At 43.1% G+C, this 19,997-nt stretch overlaps 1 protein-coding gene across 1 annotated transcript; it reads left to right on the top strand.

Annotated features, from left to right (window-relative positions):
- The first annotated feature begins 6,982 nt into the window (after positions 1–6,982).
- Positions 6,983–18,015, top strand: LOC121572999. The gene is made up of 3 exons (XM_041885037.1): positions 6,983–7,133; positions 17,697–17,836; positions 17,924–18,015. The coding sequence occupies exons 1-3, from the start codon at positions 7,081–7,083 to the stop codon at positions 17,965–17,967; spliced, it is 237 nt and encodes a 78-aa protein (XP_041740971.1). The 5' UTR covers positions 6,983–7,080; the 3' UTR covers positions 17,968–18,015.
- Positions 18,016–19,997: the final 1,982 nt, after the last annotated feature.

Here is a 19,997-nt window from a genome sequence, read left to right as displayed (position 1 = left end):
TAGTGTGAAGCATGGGCGTGGAAACATCATGCTTTGGGGCTGTTTTTCTGCAAAGGGACCAGGACGACTGATCCGTGTAAAGGAAAGAATGAATGGGGCCATGTATCGTGAATTTTTAAGTGAAAACCTCCTTCCATCAGCAAGGGCATTGAAGATGAAACGTGGCTGGGTCTTTCAGCATGACAACGATCCCAAACTCACCGCCCGGGCAACGAAGGAGTGGCTTCGTAAGAAGCATTTCAAGGTCCTGGAGTGGCCTAGCCAGTCTCTAGATCTCAACCCCATAGAAAATCTTTGGAGGGAGTTGAAAGTCTGTGTTGCCCAGCAACAGCCCCAAAACATCACTGCTCTAGAGGAGATCTGCATGGAGGAATGGGCCAAAATTGGGCCAGCAACAGTGTGTGAAAACATTGTGAAGACTTACAGAAAACATTTGACCTGTGTCATTGCCAACAAAGGGTATATAACAAAGTATTGAGAAACTTTTGTTATTGACCAAATACTTATTTTCCACCATAATTTGCAAATAAATTCATTAAAAATCCTACAATGTGATTTTCTGGATTATTTTTTCTCATTTTGTCTGTCATAGTTGACGTGTACCTATGATGAAAATTACAGGCCTCTCTCATCTTTTTAAGTGGGAGAACTTGCACAATTGGTGGCTGACTAAATACTTTTTTTCCCCACTGTATATATAGCTTATATAAAGGAAGAGAAGCTTAGGCCTAACCCATGCATTACTTTATGTCAGATGGCTACTGTGTCTGCTAGATATAGGCGTACAGAAGGAGGGTAATTTGTTAATTTTTGATCCAAATATTTTGTATAAAGACAAGCATTATGTTGTTAGTTTATAGGAGTAACTCTGATAGGCCTGAAACAGTCTTCCTCACCTCAAGTTCAACTGTCGGAGTCAGTTGGAGCGTCGGGGCGCACTGCCTTCATATCATAGGCCTGCAGTAGCTAAAGCTTAATAATAGCCACATCATACCAAACCTTCACAAAAATGTCTAAACTTTATGAGAAGCCATTATTTAGAGGGAAAATACAAGCAGAAGAGCAAATGTAAACCAGGGAAAAAACACACTACCCTCCCCTGTGCCACCCAAAAAACACACAACCCTCCCCTGTGCCACCCAAAAAACACACAACCCTCCCCAAAGCAAAAACAAAAGTTTGACAACCCTCCCCTATCTTGGACCACCCCACCCCCAGTAAATGTAGATCTGTCCCTAACCCCTACCCTTAACCATAACCCTTACCTAACCATTTAAAATGTAAACTTCAATGGGGTAGGGACATCCCAAGGACAGTAGCAGTGCATGGGTAAAATCACTGGGGAAGCCAAGCCAAAAAACAACAACATATATTGCGTTGTTTGATCTATAACCTGTTAGTTCATACGCCTTGCGATCATGATATACAGTGGGGAAAAAAACTATTTAGTCAGCCACCAATTGTGCAAGTTCTCCCACTTAAAAAGATGAGAGAGGCCTGTAATTTTCATCATAGGTACACGTCAACTATGACAGACAAATTGAGAAAATCCAGAAAATCACATTGTAGGATTTTTAATGAATTTATTTGCAAATTATGGTGGAAAATAAGTATTTGGTCACCTACAAACAAGCAAGATTTCTGGCTCTCACAGACCTGTAACTTCTTCTAAGTGGCTCCTCTGTCCTCTACTCGTTACCTGTATTAATGGCACCTGTTTGAACTTGTTATCAGTATAAAAGACACCTGTCCACAACCTCAAACAGTCACACTCCAAACTCCACTATGGCCAAGACCAAAGAGCTGTCAAAGGACACCAGAAACAAAATTGTAGACCTGCACCAGGCTGGGAAGACTGAATCTGCAATAGGTAAGCAGCTTGGTTTGAAGAAATCAACTGTGGGAGCAATTATTAGGAAATGGAAGACATACAAGACCACTGATAATCTCCCTCGATCTGGGGCTCCACGCAAGATCTCACCCCGTGGGGTCAAAATGATCACAAGAACGGTGAGCAAAAATCCCAGAACCACACGGGGGGACCTAGTGAATGACCTGCAGAGAGCTGGGACCAAAGTAACAAAGCCTACCATCAGTAACACACTACGCCGCCAGGGACTCAAATCCTGCAGTGCCAGACATGTCCCCCTGCTTAAGCCAGTACATGTCCAGGCCCGTCTGAAGTTTGCTAGAGTGCATTTGGATGATCCAGAAGTGGATTGGGAGAATGTCATATGGTCAGATGAAACCAAAATAGAACTTTTTGGTAAAAACTCAACTCGTCGTGTTTGGAGGACAAAGAATGCTGAGTTGCATCCAAAGAACACCATACCTACTGTGAAGCATGGGGGTGGAAACATCATGCTTTGGGGCTGTTTCTCTGCAAAGGGACCAGGACGACTGATCCGTGTAAAGGAAAGAATGAATGGGGCCATGTATCGTGAGATTTTGAGTGAAAATCTCCTTCCATCAGCAAGGGCATTGAAGATGAAACGTGGCTGGGTCTTTCAGCATGACAATGATCCCAAACACACCACCTGTGCAACGAAGGAGTGGCTTCGTAAGAAGCATTTCAAGGTCCTGGAGTGGCCTAGCCAGTCTCCAGATCTCAACCCCATAGAAAATCTTTGGAGGGAGTTGAAAGTCTGTGTTGCCCAGCGACAGCCCCAAAACATCACTGCTCTAGAGGAGATCTGCATGGAGGAATGGGCCAAAATACCAGCAACAGTGTGTGAAAACCTTGTGAAGACTTACAGAAAACGTTTGACCTGTGTCATTGCCAATAAAGGGTATATAACAAAGTATTGATAAACTTTTGTTGTTGACCAAATACTTATTTTCCACCATAATTTGCAAATAAATTCATAAAAAATCCTACAATGTGATTTTCAGGATTTATTTTCTCATTTTGTCTGTCATAGTTGACGTGTACCTATGATGACAATTACAGGCCTCTCTCATCTTTTTAAGTGGGAGAACTTGCACAATTGGTGGCTGACTAAATACTTTTTTCCCCCACTGTATAGGCCTAAGGCTGAGACAATGAGAAGACACAGTGGCAGAATATATTCAACCACACCTTTGTTTCATCACAAAACCGAAGACCAACCTCTGTCCAGTGAAGTCCACAAAGCATATTGCATGTAACAAACAGTTAGATGACCTACAACATGGTCAAGCAAGTTAATGTTTCTGACATTTTCAGACTACTAAACAACTATTGATTTAGAACCATGAAGAGTTACCACAAGTCGCAAAGAAAACCGGAGCTGCCTCCATTATTCCAACACCATTTCAACTTCAACATTTCAACATTTCAACATCATCAAATCACCTATGCTTAGTCTAATACAGTGGCAACTAAAAGATACCTAAAACTACTTAGTCGAATCCACATAAGCTAAATGTGTGAATGTGTGTGTGTGTGTGTGTGTGTGTGTGTGTGTGTGTGTGTGTGTGTGTGTGTGTGTGTGTGTGTGTGCGGCAATCTGGATAAATTGCAGGGGTTTGATGGCACAAGCGGGGAGCCCAGCCAACAGAGAGTTGCAGTAGTATAGTACGGGAGATGACAAGTGCCTGGATTAGGACTTGCGCTGCTTCATGTGTGAGGAAAGGTATTACTCTATGGATGTTGTCGAGCAAGAACCTGCAGGACCGAGTCTCTGCTTTGATGTTTGCAGAAAACGACAGGGTGTTGTCCAGGGTAACGCGAAGGTTCTTTGCACTCTGGGAGGGGGGACACCGTGGAGTTGTCAATCATGATGGAGAGGTCTTGGAGCTGGCAGGCCTTGGCCGGGAGGAAGAGCAGCTCTGTTTTGTCGAGGTTGAGCTTGAGGTGGTGGGCCGACATCCAAGCTAAGATGTCTGCCAGGCAAGCAGCGATGTGTGTCGCCACCTGGGTGTCAGAAGGGGGGGAAGGAGAAAAGTAGTTTAGTGTCATCCGCATAGCAATGATAGGAGAGACCATGTGAGGATATGACAGAGCCAAGTGACTTGGTGTAAAGAGAAAAGAGGAGAGGGCCTAGAACTCCACAATCCCCCGACCTCAACCCAATTGAGATGGTTTGGGATGAGTCGGATGGCAGAGTGAAGGAAAAGCAGCCAACAAGTGCTCAGCATATGTGGGAACTCCTTCAAGACTGTTGGAAAAGCATTCCAGGTGAAGCTGGTTGAGAGAATGCCAAGAGTGTGCAAAGCTGTCATCAAGGCAAAGGGTGGCTATTTGAAGAATCTCAAATATAACGTATATTTTGATTTGTTTAACACTTTTTTGGTTACCTCTTGATTCCATATGTGTTATTTCATAGTTTTGATGTCTTCACTATTATTCTACAATGTAAAAAAATAAAAAAATAAAGAAAAGCTATTGAATATATATATCTATCTATATATATATATATATATATATATATAAGAGAGAGAGAGAGAGAGAGAGAGAGATACACTGAGTATTCAAAACATGACATAGACTGACATAGACTGACCAGGTGAAATCTACGATCCCTTATTGATGTCACTTGTTAAATCCACTTCAATCAGTGTAGATGAAGGGGAGGAGACAGATTAAAGAAGGATTTTTAAGCCTTGAGACAATTGAGACATGGATTATGTATGTCTGCCAGTCATACTTAGTACAAATACTGTATCAGTGTAGGCTCCTCAAAGGAGGAAGGGGAGGATCATCCTCCTCAGTGAATTTCATAAAAATTGTGAAACCTTAAAAAAGTTATCATTTTTAGATAAAACTATACTAAATATATTCACGTCACCAAATAATTGATTAAAACACACTGTTTTACAATGAAGGTCTACAGTAACCTCAGCAGCACTCTGTAGGGTGGCACCATGGTATAGCCGGGGGATAGCTAGTTTCCGTCTACCTCTGGGTACATTGACTTCAATACAAAACCTAGGGGGCTCATGGTTCTCACCCCCTTCCATTGATTTACACAGTAATTATGAGAACTTCCGGAGGACGTCCTCCAACCTATCAGAGCTCTTGCAGCATGACCTGACATGTTGTCCATCCAATCAAAGGATCAGAGAATGAATCGAGTACTGAAAGCATAAGCTACAGCTAGCTAGGACTGCAGTGCATAAATTGTGGTGAGTAGTTGACTCAAAGAGAGAGGAAGACGATAGTTGAGCAGTTGAACAAATTAATTTCTTTTAAAATGAAGAGAGCGAGAGAGCTAGCTATATTTCGTTTAATTTTTTTCACTTCCACTTAGCAAGCAAATGCAGCTAGATAGTTTAGCCTACTCAAACACCAGGCTCAAACAGAGAGGGATGCTATGTTAGCTAGCTGGCTATGGCTATCAAACACTGGAACTCTTCCAAGTCAAGGTAAGCTTTTGGTTTTATTAATGTATTGACACTGGGGCCCGCCGGTGTAACTGCTAAACTGCTTGCTGACTGTACTGCATGATTGTAGCAGGTTTACTAACACGCTAGTTCTAGTAGCTATGTTGACTATGACATTACCTAATATGGTGAAAACAATGTAGGCTGTGTGTAGCGGTTAGCGGTTATGATATGAAGGTTTGGCTTGGAAAGGTTTTTTTCACCTGGTCACAGACAGCTGATTTGTTGTGCACTGTCCACAAGCGAAGGGAAAAGGTGAGAGGAGGAGAGCGTGTAGATGCGAGAAGGAATTATGTGATCATGCTGTTTGTATGTGGCTGCTATGAAAGTGAACTCTGTTTGCATGTGATCAGGCCAGGGCTGTATTCATTCCACCGATTCTATTGAAAAACATTTCTTAAACGGAAGCAAACGGGGATAAAGATACCTGAATTTGTCCAATAGAAATTCTCATTTGCAACTGTTGATTACACCCTAGATCAGCTAAATGCAGGCAAGAGTGTGCAAGGCGATACTGAATGTGTCACTGTCTGTCACCTTGATTATTCTAATGTGTCTCTCCACCTGTGCTCCTACGTTGTAAACTTACATTCATAGGCTAGGTTGTAGCAACCTCATGATGGTTACAGGGAAAATGTGAGTATCATGTAGTAGTCATCCAATATGCTTTAATAGAAATAAGTCCTTCCTCATCTTAAAAGGCACAGACCACCACTATATACACTACATGACCAAAAGTATGTGGACACCTGCTCGCCTTCCATCTCATTCTGAAATCGTGGGCATTAATATGGAGTTGGTCCCCCCTTTGCTGCTATTACAGCCTCCATTCTTTTGAGAAGGCTTTATATAGATACATACATACATACATACACACATGGACAGTGCCAAGGAAACAACATTAGATACATTCAATAGAGCAATCAAAAAGGTCAAAAGCGTATTATGTGTTAATGTAATGTAATTATGTTTACATTTATCAATTGTATTTTGAATATCTGTATCGAATATTGATGTATGCAGGCTGATTCTATTCATGTGTGCCTTGGTACCACAAACAATTTTACAAACATATGAGTTATCCATGATGTTCTGTTTTATGCATAGATATTTCCACAACATGAGCCCGTGGGGGGAGGGAGGGGGGAATTGGAATGGAATTTAATGGGTCGCACCTACTGAGAAGTTGGGAGGGAGAAGGAGATGGAGATGGAAATGGGACAGACAGGACAAATAATCAGAACCCCTCACAAAAATAAATAAATAATAATAATAAAAAGTTGGTCACAAAAAAATGACAAATATTACATTATATTATGGCCTGTTCATAAAAGCCCTAAATAAACGTGTATATTCCATGTAGCCAAATAATAATACATATTCCTTGCCCACTGATTTGAGATCACAAAATACACAGTCTGTACTTCACTTGGGAATTTAGAGGGTCTCTAACTACCTGCCCCCACACACAGGTTTTCATCTCGTTTACATACCCCAGGGTGTTAATTGCGCAAGTCTGGATTCAGGCAGAGCAATCAGCTTGTTACAGAAGTATCTTTCCTCGCTGGATATAACGTTTTCCGTCGCGTGCAGTGCTGTTGACCCTCTCCAACAATTATGGAACTATTTACAGGGACTAGTTTGATAAATATGCGCATGAGATACGACAGAAAACATTTTTTTTTGAAGGGTTTCAAATGAGAACCTTGAAAGTTCATGGCCATTGAGAGGGGTGTGCGTCACAGATTCCACCACAACACACAAACCAAGTAAGTAGGGCCTAGCCTTTGGTATTTAAAGTGCATGAGATAAATGTTTACTTAGTGACTAAGTATGGTTAGAGTTGGCCTACATTCAGAAGTACAATGTTTATTATTTGTAAAGCCAGGACTCAATACCCCTTCCCTAGAACTGTACAGTCAAATTCCCCATCTTTGCAGTTTGGCCTGCTGTAAGTTTAGGAGAGCAATTTCGAGAAAGCACCATGCTAGAAATAAGGACGGTACCTTGCAATGTGTTAAGTGATTTTCGTCATTGCCTCTCAATTAGAAACATGTGAGATGCATAACCAATTATTCAAATAGTGTACCTAGATGTGTAGAACTGCTGCACAATTGAACTGGAGTCATCTATGAATGTCCACTTGGTGGCGACAGAGTTCCATCTGGAAAACAAATTACCTACGTGTTGGGAAAAACAAAATATATAGTCTGATTTGTGGAGATAATTATATCGCTTGAATATCACAATCATGATACACCAGCGGTCAACGTTGACACTCAACCCAGAAGATGGAACTCTGTCGCCACCAAGTGGACATTCCTAGATGACTCCAGTTCAATTGTGAAGCAGTTCTACACTACTAGGTACACCCATTTGGATAATTGTCTATGCAAAATTATATTATTTTATACTAAAATAATTGCTCAGAGATTTTGTTTGACAAGTAAAACAAAAACATCTCTAAAAGATGGGTGTCAAATTATTGGCACCCCTAATGATTCTTATAAAAATCAAACAACATTTAACCTGCATTAACATTCTACTTTAAATTAATCTCAGTTTAAGGAACTGTATTGTGGCCTTTCATGGCTTCCCGTTTCAGTGAGGTATAAAAATGAGGTAGCATGTAAAATCCATTTATTATTCATCACCATGGGGAAAGACAAAGAACTCACAAATGAAAAGAGGCAAAATGGTTGTTTGCCTTTCATAAATCAGGCAATGGGTACAAAAAAACTAAATATACCACTTAGGGCAACAATTTAAGTTTTTAAAACCTCTGGAACAGTGGTAAACTTGCCTAGTAGAGGACCCAAATGTATTTTGTCCCCACGCACAGTAAGGAAGATGGCTCGGGAGGCAAAGAAAAGTCCAAGGGCCACAGTTGGAGAATTCCAGAACTTGGTCGCATCTTGGGGACACAAAGTCTCCAAATCTACAATTTGACGCTACCTCTATACCAATAGGCTATTTGGAAGGGTTGCCATAAAAAACACATTTCATTGAGAGCATCCAACAAATGGAAATGCCTGGACTTTGTTCAGCGGCATTGGCCCTTGGATTGCCACCGGGTGCTATGGTCAGATGAGATGAAAATAGAGCTCTTTGGCCATGCACAACAGTGGTGGGTTATGCCACAAATTAATGCAGAAAATAACCTCAGACCTACTGTAAAATACGGTGGTGGATATTTGATGTTATGGGGCTATTTTGCTTCCACTGGTCGTGGGGCCCTTGTTAAGATAAACCGCATCCTGAATTCTACCAAGTACCAGTACATTTTAGCCAAAAACCTGTTGCCTCTGCTTGACAGCTGAAAAAAGTGGATCTTCCAGCAAGACAATGACCCCAAGAATACATAAAAATCAAGACATTTTTAATTGAACACAAAAACAAAACGTTGCAATGGCCATCTCAGCTTTGTGTTTTATGTTGTAGATGTGTTTTGAAACTTTTCTTCTTTTTGGCCAGGTCTCTCTTAAAACATTTATTTAAAATCTCAATGAGACTAATCTGGAAAAATAAAGGTTAAATACAATAAAACATTTAAAGTATCCGGACTTGAACCTCATTGAAAACCTGTGGTTTGAATTGAAGAGGGCAGTCCATAAGCGCAGACCTAATGATATCAAGGATCTGGAAAAATTGGTCCAAGAGTGGTCAATCTCATAAAACATTCTAGAAAAAGGCTCAGTGCCGTTGTCCTCACAAGGGGAGGCTGCACAAAGTATTGAAAACAGGGGTACCAATAATTGATACTTTTTTAAAAATTCCTTGTTAAACAATCTTTCTCTCTGAGCAATTGTATTAGTATAAAATAATAAAACAAATATTTAGCATACAATATAGCTCAGTATTTGTATTATGTATTTTATACGTCTTTTTTTGCTGATCTTTATCAAAGGTGCCAATAATTTTGGATGTGATTATTAAGGCAGAAAAGGAAGAAGCAGTTATGGTTTTATTGTGTTATCGCAGCTTGAAGTAAGGGTAACATTGATTAATGGTTGACCATTTTATTACTGGGGAACCACTTGTACTTCCTCCACTGTATTTGTCTTCCACTCCCTGGATGCATTGTGATTTCAAAAACCTATCTCTCAAATATTAAATCAAACAGAGACTCATTTGCACTAGTCTGGCTACCAGTCTTTTTAAACTAACATTCCACTATTTGCACTCCGTGTCATATGTAAAATATACCATATGACACGGTGTAGGCTTCAAGGACTGGAAGTTAGCTTAAAAGACTGGTACCCAGGCTAAATTGGCACCAGTTTGTCAAGGAAATACATCAAATCAAATTGCATTTGTCACAGTGGAAGGCTTACTTACAGAGAAAATACAGAAATAATATAAAAGTAATAATAAATGCAATGAGTGACGATAACATGGCTATATACACAGGTTACCGAGTCGATGTGCAGGGGTACAAGATAATTGAGGTAGATATGTACATATAACTAGGAATAAAGTGACTAGGTAACAGGATAGATAATAAACAGTAGCTGCAGCGTAATGTGATGAGTCCAAGTTGGTGCAAAAAGGGTCAATGCAAATAGTCCGGGTAGCTATTTGCCTCTCTAACCTGGTGGTCCCTGCACGCACCACCCACGTGGAGTTCCAGGTCTCAGGCAGCCTCTGGAACTGCCGTTCTGCTGCCAACAAGGCAGAGTTCATCTCAGCCTATGCTACCCTCCAGTCCCTCGACTTCTTGGCGCTGACGGAAACATGGATTACCACTGAAAACACTGCTACGCCTACTGCTCTCTCCTCGTCTGACCATGTGTTCTCGCATACCCCGAGAGCATCTGGTCAGCGGTGTGGTGGCACAGGAATCCTCATCTCTCCCAAGTGGACATTCTCATTTTTTCCCCTGACCCATCTGTCTATCTCCTCATTTGAATTCCATGCTGTCACATTCACTAGCCCATTTAAGCTTAATATCCTTATCATCAATCGCCCTCCAGGTTCCCTTGGAGAGTTCATCAATGAGCTTGACGCCTTGATAAGTTCCTTTCCTGAGGATGGCTCATCCCTCACAGTTCTGGGGGATTTCAACCTCCCTACGTCTACATTTGACTAATTTCTCTCTGCCTCCTTCTTTCCACTCCTCTCCTCTTTTGACCTCACCCTCTCACCGTCCCCCCCTACTCACAAGGCAGGCAATACGCTTGACCTCATCTTTACTAGATGCTGCTGTTCTACTAATCTCGCTGCAACTCCCCTCCATGTCTCCGACCACTACTTTGTATCCTTTTCTCTCTCGCTCTCCTCCAACACTACTCACTCTGCCCCTACACAGATGGTAATGCGCCGTCGCAACCTTCGCTCTCTCTCTCCCGCTACTCTCTCCTCTTCCATCCTATCATCTCTTCCCTCTGCTCAATCCTTTTCCCTCCAATCTCCTGATTCTGCCTTCTCAACCCTCCTCTCCTCCCTTTCTGCATCCTTTGACTCTCTGTGTCCCCTATCCTCCCGGCCGGCTCGGTCCTCCCCTCCAGCTCCGTGGCTTGATGACTCATTGCGAGCTCACAGAACAGGGCTCCGGGCAGCTGAGCGGAAGAAAACTAGACTCCCTGCGGACCTGGCATCTTTTCACTCCCTCCTCTCTACATTTTCTTCATCTGTTTCTGCTGCTAAGGCCACTTTCTACCACTCTAAATTCCAAGCATCTGCCTCTAACCCTAGGAAACTCTTTGCCACATTCTCCTCCCTGCTGCTCTGTGGATGACTTCGTCAACCATTTTGAAAAGAAGGTTGACGACATCCGATCCTCGTTTGTTAAGTCAAATGACACTGCTGGTCCTGCTCACACTGCCCTACCCTATGCTTTGACTTCTTTCTCCCCTCTCTCTCCAGATAAAATCTTGCGACTTGTGACGACCGGCCGCCCAACAACCTGCCCGCTTGACCCTATCCCCTCCTCTCTTCTCCAGACCATCTCCGGTGACCTTCTCCCTTACCTCACCTCGCTGATCAACTCATCCTTGACCGCTGGCTATGTCCCTTCCGTCTTCAAGAGAGCGAGAGTTGCACCCCTTCTCAAAAAAACCAACACTCGATCCCTCTGATGTCAACAACTACAGACCAGTATCCCTTCTTTCTTTTCTCTCCAAAACTATTGAGCGTGCCGTCTTTAGCCAACTCTCTTGCTATCTCTCTCAGAATGACCTTCTTGATCCAAACCAGTCAGGTTTCAAGACTGGTCATTCAACTGAGACTGCTCTTCTCTGTGTCACGGAGGCTCTCCGCACTGCTAAAGCTAACTCTCTCTCCTCTGCTCTTGTCCTTCTAGACCTGTCTGCTGCCTTTGATACGGTGAACCATCAGATCCTCCTCTCCACCCTCTCCGAGCTGGGCATCTCCGGTGCGGCTCACTCTTGGATTGCGTCCTACCTGACCGGTCGCTCCTACCAAGTGGTGTGGCGAGAAGCTGTCTCCGCACCACGTGGTCTCACCACTGGTGTCCCCCAGGGCTCAGTTCTAGGCCCTCTCCTATTCTCGCTATACACCAAGTTACTTGGCTCCGTCATATCCTCACATGGCCTCTCCTATCATTGCTACGCAGACGACACACAACTAATCTTCTCCTTTCCCCCTTCTGATAACCAGGTGGCGAATCGCATCTCTGCATGTCTGGCAGACATATCAGTATGGATGACGGATCACCACCTCAAGCTGAACCTTGGCAAGACGGAGCTGCTCTTCCTCCCGGGGAAGGACTGCCTGTTCCATGATCTCGCCATCACGGTTGACAACTCCGTTGTGTCCTCCTCCCAGAGTGCGAAGAGCCTTGGCGTGACCCTGGACAACACCCTGTCGTTCTCCGCTAACATCAAGGCGGTGAACCGATCCTGTAGGTTCATGCTCTACAACATTCGGAGAGTACGACCCTGCCTTACACAGGAAGCGGCACAGGTCCTAATCCAGGCACTTGTCATCTCCCGTCTGGATTACTGCAACTCACTGTTGGCTGGGCTCCCTGCCTGTGCCATTAAACCCCTACAACTCATCCAGAATGCCGCAGCCCGTCTGGTGTTCAACCTTCCCAAGTTATCTCACGTCACCCCGCTCCTCCGCACACTCCACTGGCTTCCAGTTGAAGCTCGCATCTGCTACAAGACCATGGTGCTTGCCTACGGAGCTGTGAGGGGAACGGCACCTCCGTACCTTTAGGCTCTGATCAGTCCCTACACCCAAACGAGGGCATTGCGTTCATCCACCTCTGGCCTGCTGGCTCCCCTACCTCTGCGGAAGCATAGTTCCCGCTCAGCCCAGTCAAAACTGTTCGCTGCTCTGGCACCCCAATGGTGGAACAAGCTCCCTCACGACGCCAGGACAGCGGAGTCACTCACCACCTTCCGGAGACATTTGAAACCCCACCTCTTTAAGGAATACCTGGGATAGGATAAAGTAATCCTTCTACCCCCCTTACCCCAACCCCCCAAAAAAAAAAAAAAAAAAAAACATTGTAAAGTGGTTATCCCACTGGCTATAAGGTGAATGCACCAATTTGTAAGTCGCTCTGGATAAGAGCGTCTGCTAAATGACGTAAATGTAATGTAAATGTTAACTATTTAACAAACTATTAAGCAGTCTTATGGCTTGGGGGTAGAAACTGTTCAGGGTTCTGTTGGTTCCAGACTTGGTGCATCGGTACTGCTTGCCGTGCGGTAGCAGAGAGAACAGTGTATGAGGTCTCTGACCTCCTCCCTATAGGCTGTCTCATCGGTGATCAGGTCTACCACCGTCATGTCATCAGCAATGTTCCCTCTAAGCTGCGTGTGTGCGCGAGTGCTTAATAGTCCCGAGACTGCAGCGCAGAAGAAATATCAGCCCACAGAGAGAAGCAGGAGATTGAACTAAACTCAACTTTCTAGAGCAGTGGTCACCAACCGGTGGATCGCGATCAACTGGTCGATCTCAAAGGTATTCCTAGTCCATCGCCAAACATTTCTGTAAAAAACCCTACGACAGGACTCCCGAGTGGCGCAGCAGTCTTAGGCACTGCGTCGCAGATCCGGGTTCGATCCCGGGCTGTGTGGCAGCCAGCCGCAACCGGGAGACCCATGAGGCGGTGCACAATTGGCCTAGCGTCGTCCGGGTTAGGGGAGGGTTTGGCCGGCTGGGATGTCCTTGTCCCATCGCGCTCTAGCGACTCCTGTGGCGGGCCGGGCGCATGCACGCTGACACGGTTGCCATTTGTATGGTGTTTCCTCCGACACATTGGTGTGGCTGGCTTCCGGGTTAAGCGAGCAGTGTGTCAAGAAGCAGTGCGGCTTGGCAGGGTCGCGTTTCGGAGGACGCATGGCTCTCGACCTTTGCCTCTCCCGAGTCCCTATGGGAGTTGCAGCGATGGGACAAGACTGTAACTACCAATTGGATATCACGAAATTGGGGTGAAAAAATTGGTTAAAAAAACAAAAACAAAAAACATAAAGCCTTGTGTTCCTATTATTATTTTATTTTTTGGTCTCAGATGTTGCTGGTAGTTGCACCCAATTCATCTGCCCTGCGCGCTGAGTATTTCACATTTTCATGTGTCTAAAGGTACAAACTCTGCCTTCCCGGCGGGCACGGAGAGCAAATCAAGTGCACTATAGGACTGCACTATAGGTGGCCAATCGGATGGCTCAGATTACCATGCCTGCAGTAATGTAGCAGGCATAAAATAAAGCTACAGCAAAGTTGATACTGTGAGATTTCAATACATTTAAAACCATGACTAGAGAGGAACTGTCAATGAATACAGTAAGTTTAAGTTCTTACTCGGCACTGTCAACACTTTTGTATTCAACACTTTTATGTTCCATAAAATGGTTCCTATTTCCACTCAGCGCTACAACAAGCAGTGCAGCAGTAATGAGGAAAGTGTATCTACAGGCGTGAGCTGGTGTTATTATTGGTGGCTTGGGTCTTTTTTAATATCAAGGAATATTTCTCTGTTCATAGGGATAACAACATAATGCGGTGCACTCAAGTTTTGCCATCAGCTGGAAGACGGTGTCCCTTTTTGGTCAGTGTCACTGGAGGAAAGGGAGAGGCGGACACTCCTTCTGCTACTCTCTCTGACCATCAGATGCAGGCCCAGTAAAATAAAAAGCAAATGATTTAAAGGTTTTCTCACTCAGCTGTGCCTCACAAGTAATACAACAATGGATCTATTACCAGTGTGATAGCCTACCTCAAATTTTGAAATATAAGTTTAAAAAATTGGCCCGAACACATGCATTGGCAGGGCAATTCAAGCAAAGCCAATATGCGGTGATAATGTATTGGGCCTATAGCCTACTGCACAAACCTCATTGCTACAGTACTGTTTTTAGTTGGGTAATGTTGCATAGGTTTATGTTTTTTAAGTAATTAAAAGAGCTCTGCTTGCATTTTGACTCAAAGTGACTCAGAAAATAAAAGATTGGTGATCACTGTTCTAGAGTTTTCCCTGTTAACACTATCAACGTTTCCCGTTACTGTGGCAATTTTGATCGAATCAACGCAATATTAGGCACTTTCAATGCAACATATCCAAACAAAACTAACTATGCAAGATATTTTGCTGTAGGCAGAACGCATCAGAGTAGGATTCTATTGCATTGACATGCACGACTGAGCCTGTACTCTACACAGACCTGTGTAGCATAAATGATCAGAGCTGCAGTAGGCCTATATGCAAATAGACCATTGCCATATATGGATCTGTGCCATTTACTTTGAACTAGACTGTGTTTACAGCATGAGCGGTCGTGAGTAGATGCGCTTGTTTTGAGATCAAAGCGACAGCTGCATGTAGCCATGTGTGCACATTTGTTCATATCCTTTGCTAGTTAGTAAGTTATTAGCCCAGTTATAGATCATTTGTAGTCAGCAATAGGGGTGATTGCTTCCTACAAGAGCACAAAACATTTGTGGGGCAGTGTGTAAAGAGCTTTTTTTTGTCTTAAAGGGGCAGTGTGTATTTTGAGATGGGCTTAAATAGGCAGAGGGTAGCATAATTTGTCTGATTCTCTGTAATAATGGTATGGGAATAATAATGCATTTTATTTTGTAAAGTGGTTTCTTGCATCAAACACAACATTTTCAGTCACCTCCTTGTCTGAAGGATAAGTGGATAAACCGGTTAATGTCAAGTCCTGCAATGTAGGCCTACATTGAACACTACACATTGGCTTCTACTGTAGGCTGAATGATAGAACATATATTTCCATGTTAAAATGTTATGGGATGCATTTTCTCCATTGTTTTCGATGGTAGGCTACTGGTAGGCCTACATTATGATAGCCACAATAGCCTACAGTGAGGGAAAAAAGTATTTGATCCCCTGCTGATTTTGTACGTTTGCCCACTTACAAAGACATGATCAGTCTATAATTTTAATGGTAGGTTTATTTGAACAGTGAGAGACAGAATAACAACAACAAAATCCAGAAAAATGCATGTCAAAAATGTTATAAATTGATTTGCATTTTAATGAGGGAAATAAGTATTTGACCCCTCTGCAAAATATGACTTAGTACTTGGTGGAAAAACCCTTGTTGGCAATCACAGAGGTCAGACGTTTCTTGTAGTTGGCCACCAGGTTTGCACACATCTCAGGAGGGATTTTGTCCCACTCCTCTTTGCAGATCTTCTCCAAGTCATTAAGGTTTCGAGGCTGACGTTTGGCAACTCAAACCTTCAGCTCCCTCCACATATTTTCTATGGGATTAAGGTCTGGAGACTGGCTAGGCCACTCCAGGACCTTAATGTGCTTCTTCTTGAGCAACTCCTTTGTTGCCTTGGCCGTGTGTTTTGGGTCATTGTCATGCTGGAATACCCATCCACGACCCATTTTCAATGCCCTGGCTGAGGGAAGGAGGTTCTCACCCAAGATTTGTCCTGCGGGCGCTGCAGGATTTCAGTCATTCATGGCGTTGTGTGTTACCAATTGTTTTCTTGGTGAGTATGGTCCCGGCTGCCTTGAGATCATTGACAAGATCCTCCCGTGTAGTTCTGGGCTGATTCCTCACCATTCTCATGATCATTGCAACTCCACGAGGTGAGATCTTGCATGGAGCCCCAGGCCGAGGTAGATTGACAGTTCTTTTGTGTTTCTTCCATTTGCGAATAATTGCACAAACTGTTGTCACCTTCTCACCAAGCTGCTTGGCAATGGTCTTGTAGCCCATTCCAGCCTTGTGTAGGTCTACAATCTTGTCCCTGACATCCTTGGAGAGCTCTTTGGTCTTGGCCATGGTGGAGAGTTTGGAATCTGATTGATTGATTGCTTCTGTGGACAGGTGTCTTTTATACAGGTAACAAGCTGAGATTAGGAGCACTCCCTTTAAGAGTGTGCTCCTAATCTCAGCTCGTTACCTGTATAAAAGACACCTGGGAGCCAGAAATCTTTCTGATTGAGAGGGGGTCAAATACTTATTTCCCTCATTAAAATGCAAATCAATTTATAACATTTTTGACATGCGTTTTTCTGGATTTTGTTGTTGTTATTCTGTCTCTCAATGTTCAAATAAACCTACCATTAAAATTATAGACTTGTCATGTCTTTGTCAGTGGGCAAACATACAAAATCAGCAGGGGATCAAATACTTTTTTCCCTCACTGTACTTGATCACTGTTAGGCTGTACCTGCTTTAAGTTACAATTTTAAGTGTTCACAGTAAACACACGCTGGAAGTTGCACTGAATTTTCACAACATTCAAGTTTGTGCTCAGCAGACCAGAAATTTGCTCAGTACTGGATTAATTTTTTTAAAGGGATAGGAAAAACTCCTGTCCCTAGCAATAACATATCAAATGGGTGAATGGCATCATGACAGTGTTGCAAACGCAGCGAGCCAAAAGCAGTTTATGGTAGATGTAATAAACGGTGAGATGTTGGCATCTCTATGGTGTGCATGGATGGTTAGACAATCTCTTTGTAGTCAGAGACAAAGCCACTGCTGTGGTAATATGGAATCAAGTCTGACAGCTGATTACTCCATACACCATGATGACAGATGTCCGCTGTTTAAACCAGTTTTCACTTCTGATTCTTCCTGAATTATATCTCTCCACTGCCCAATTTCTCAACTCATTATCGCTTTACAAAACCTACTTCTTCATCTTTACTTTACCTCTATACTTTACTTTCTCTGTTAATAATTGTTTCTCTTTTAAACACATTTGACTATATCCCTCCTCTAATCTCCCTCCACCTTTTCTCTCTCCCCCTCCCACTTTTTGTCCTTCCCTGTCCTGTTTCAACTCTCTTCCTCCCTGTCCCCACTCTCATCCCTGTCCTGTTTCACAACACCCCCCCCAATCTCTCTCCTCCCCTCCCCTCCTTACAGTTGGAACAGAAGTTATATTTTTGACCACGCCCTGTGGGACCTGTGTGTGACCCCTGTCAATGCGGCCATGTGGCACCTGGTCCTCTTCTCCATCACCCTGAGCCTGGGGGGGCCTGCAACTCATCCTCTGTGGCATCCAGGTCAGAGAATGAAATACAACACGCCATTATACTGTGTATGTATTTATGTAAAATTGTGTCATTTTAATGTTTCTCCGTGGCATCCAGGTGGTCAACGGCTGTATAGGCTGCGTCTGTGGGGACTACCGTGACAAGGAGATTTGACTCTCGTGACAGACATTAAAATAAAATGTCAACCAGCATGCAAGATTTGGTTCGGGGTGCTGAGATGTAAACAAACGAATCAACGTTGACTCCATTTAATTAGAATAAAGTAGATTATTGATTAATTAGACATTATTTTATGTTTGACTGAATTGTTTCTGCACAAAAGTAAAATGTTAGGGTTACAATTTGAATATAATAATATATTTCTATTTTCAGGGTAATATGAAAACAAACCACACATATGCCACTAACAAGCATACATGAAGAGGTATTATTACCTGAGTACAATCTGATTACCTGACACAATGCATAAGCCTAATAGGTTGACGTTGTAAAGAAAGTTTCTTACAGTTTTTCTCAATTGTTTACACACACATACTGGTACTTGAGACACAATGACCACCAACCCCCTGAACCAATTCTGTTAAACTACAAGCACAATTCCTGCTTTACACTCAAATTGCAGTTCTACAACACACTTTTTTAAAAACACTACACACAAATCATTGCATTTGGCACAATTTTCATGCAGAAAATCTCTTGTTTTCACAATGAACACACTGCCATTCAAATATGCACACTGACTCATCACATGGGCAAACACCCATCACACAGTTTTACAATTAGCAATCAGAGCTTTAGCATAAAAGGGCAACAGGTGAGCTCTTCTGTTTTGGAGCAATGGATGCCAACATTGGAAACAGCGGCAGAGCCAGAGGAGTGAGAGTAAGAGGACGAGGACGAGGAAGGCCAAGGACCGTAATCTTTGATGAGATCCGAGCCACTTTGGTTGATCATGTGGTCAACCATGGTCTAACAATGAGGGAGGCTGTGCAAAGAGTACAGCCAAATTTGAGCAGGTACACTGTAGCATCCATCATCCGGAAATTCCGAAATGAGAATAGGTAAGAAATCTACTCCCACTAGAAAATTGCAGTACTGCATATCAATACAGTACTCAATGAGTACAGTATTTCCTGTGGACTGTTCTGTAGGACTGTAAAAAGTATGTTTCAAGTATTTGGGAAATGTATTTCTACTTTGTATTTACAGCATTTTACTATTTGTTTGGCAGAACTGAAAGATTACCAACACAAGGTGGTCGGGAACGTGTTCTGTCTCCTGAACAGGAAACTGAAATCATGAACATGGTCCTAGAAAATAACGCCATAACATTACGGCAAATACAAAGAAAAATAATAGAAAACAATGAGATATTTCAAAATATTGATAAGCTTATCAACACTGGACCGTGTTTTGCGCAGAAATAATCTCAGGATGAAGCCGGTCTATAGGGTGCCATTTGAACGCAATTCAGAAAGAGTCAAATAATTGCGATATAACTATGTGCAAGTGAGTCCTATACAATCCCACAATTGATGCATACTCTCAACACTGTATAAATTATACATTTCAGTATTGTAATCATAATGATTGTGCTTCACAATAGTGACCACTCCATGTCTATTTCTGATATTGTCCTGTGTGTTTCAGAGAGTCCTTGAGCTAGAGGTGGCTGCAGTGGAGCACCAGTTCATCTTCATTGATGAGGTTGGATTCAACCTCACAAAAAGACGAAAGAGGGGAAGGAATATTATCGGCCAGCGTGCCATTGTTCAAGTCCCTGGCCAGCGCGGAGGGAACATCACAATGTGTGCAGCGATCACCCACCACGGCGTCATCCATCACCATGCTACCGTTGGCCCCTACAACACCGCCCATCTGATCAAATTCCTGGACACCCTACACAACACACTCATTCCACCAGATCAGGTAGATGGCCCAGAGCAGCTCAGGTACGTTGTAATTTGGGACAACGTAAGTTTCCACAGGGCTGCTCTGGTTCGTAACTGGTTCACTGCCCACCCACGCTTTTTAGTTGTTTATCTCCCTCCATATTCTCCATTCCTCAATCCTATTGAGGATTTTTTTTCTGCCTGTAGATGGAAAGTGTATGACCGAAATCCACAAACGCGTATACCTCTTCTCCAAGCTATGGAAGACGCATGTGGAG

Source organism: Coregonus clupeaformis, chromosome 16, assembly GCF_020615455.1.
Source record: "Coregonus clupeaformis isolate EN_2021a chromosome 16, ASM2061545v1, whole genome shotgun sequence".
Taxonomy (NCBI): domain Eukaryota; kingdom Metazoa; phylum Chordata; class Actinopteri; order Salmoniformes; family Salmonidae; genus Coregonus; species Coregonus clupeaformis.
This window is presented reverse-complemented; position numbering and strand designations above follow the sequence as displayed.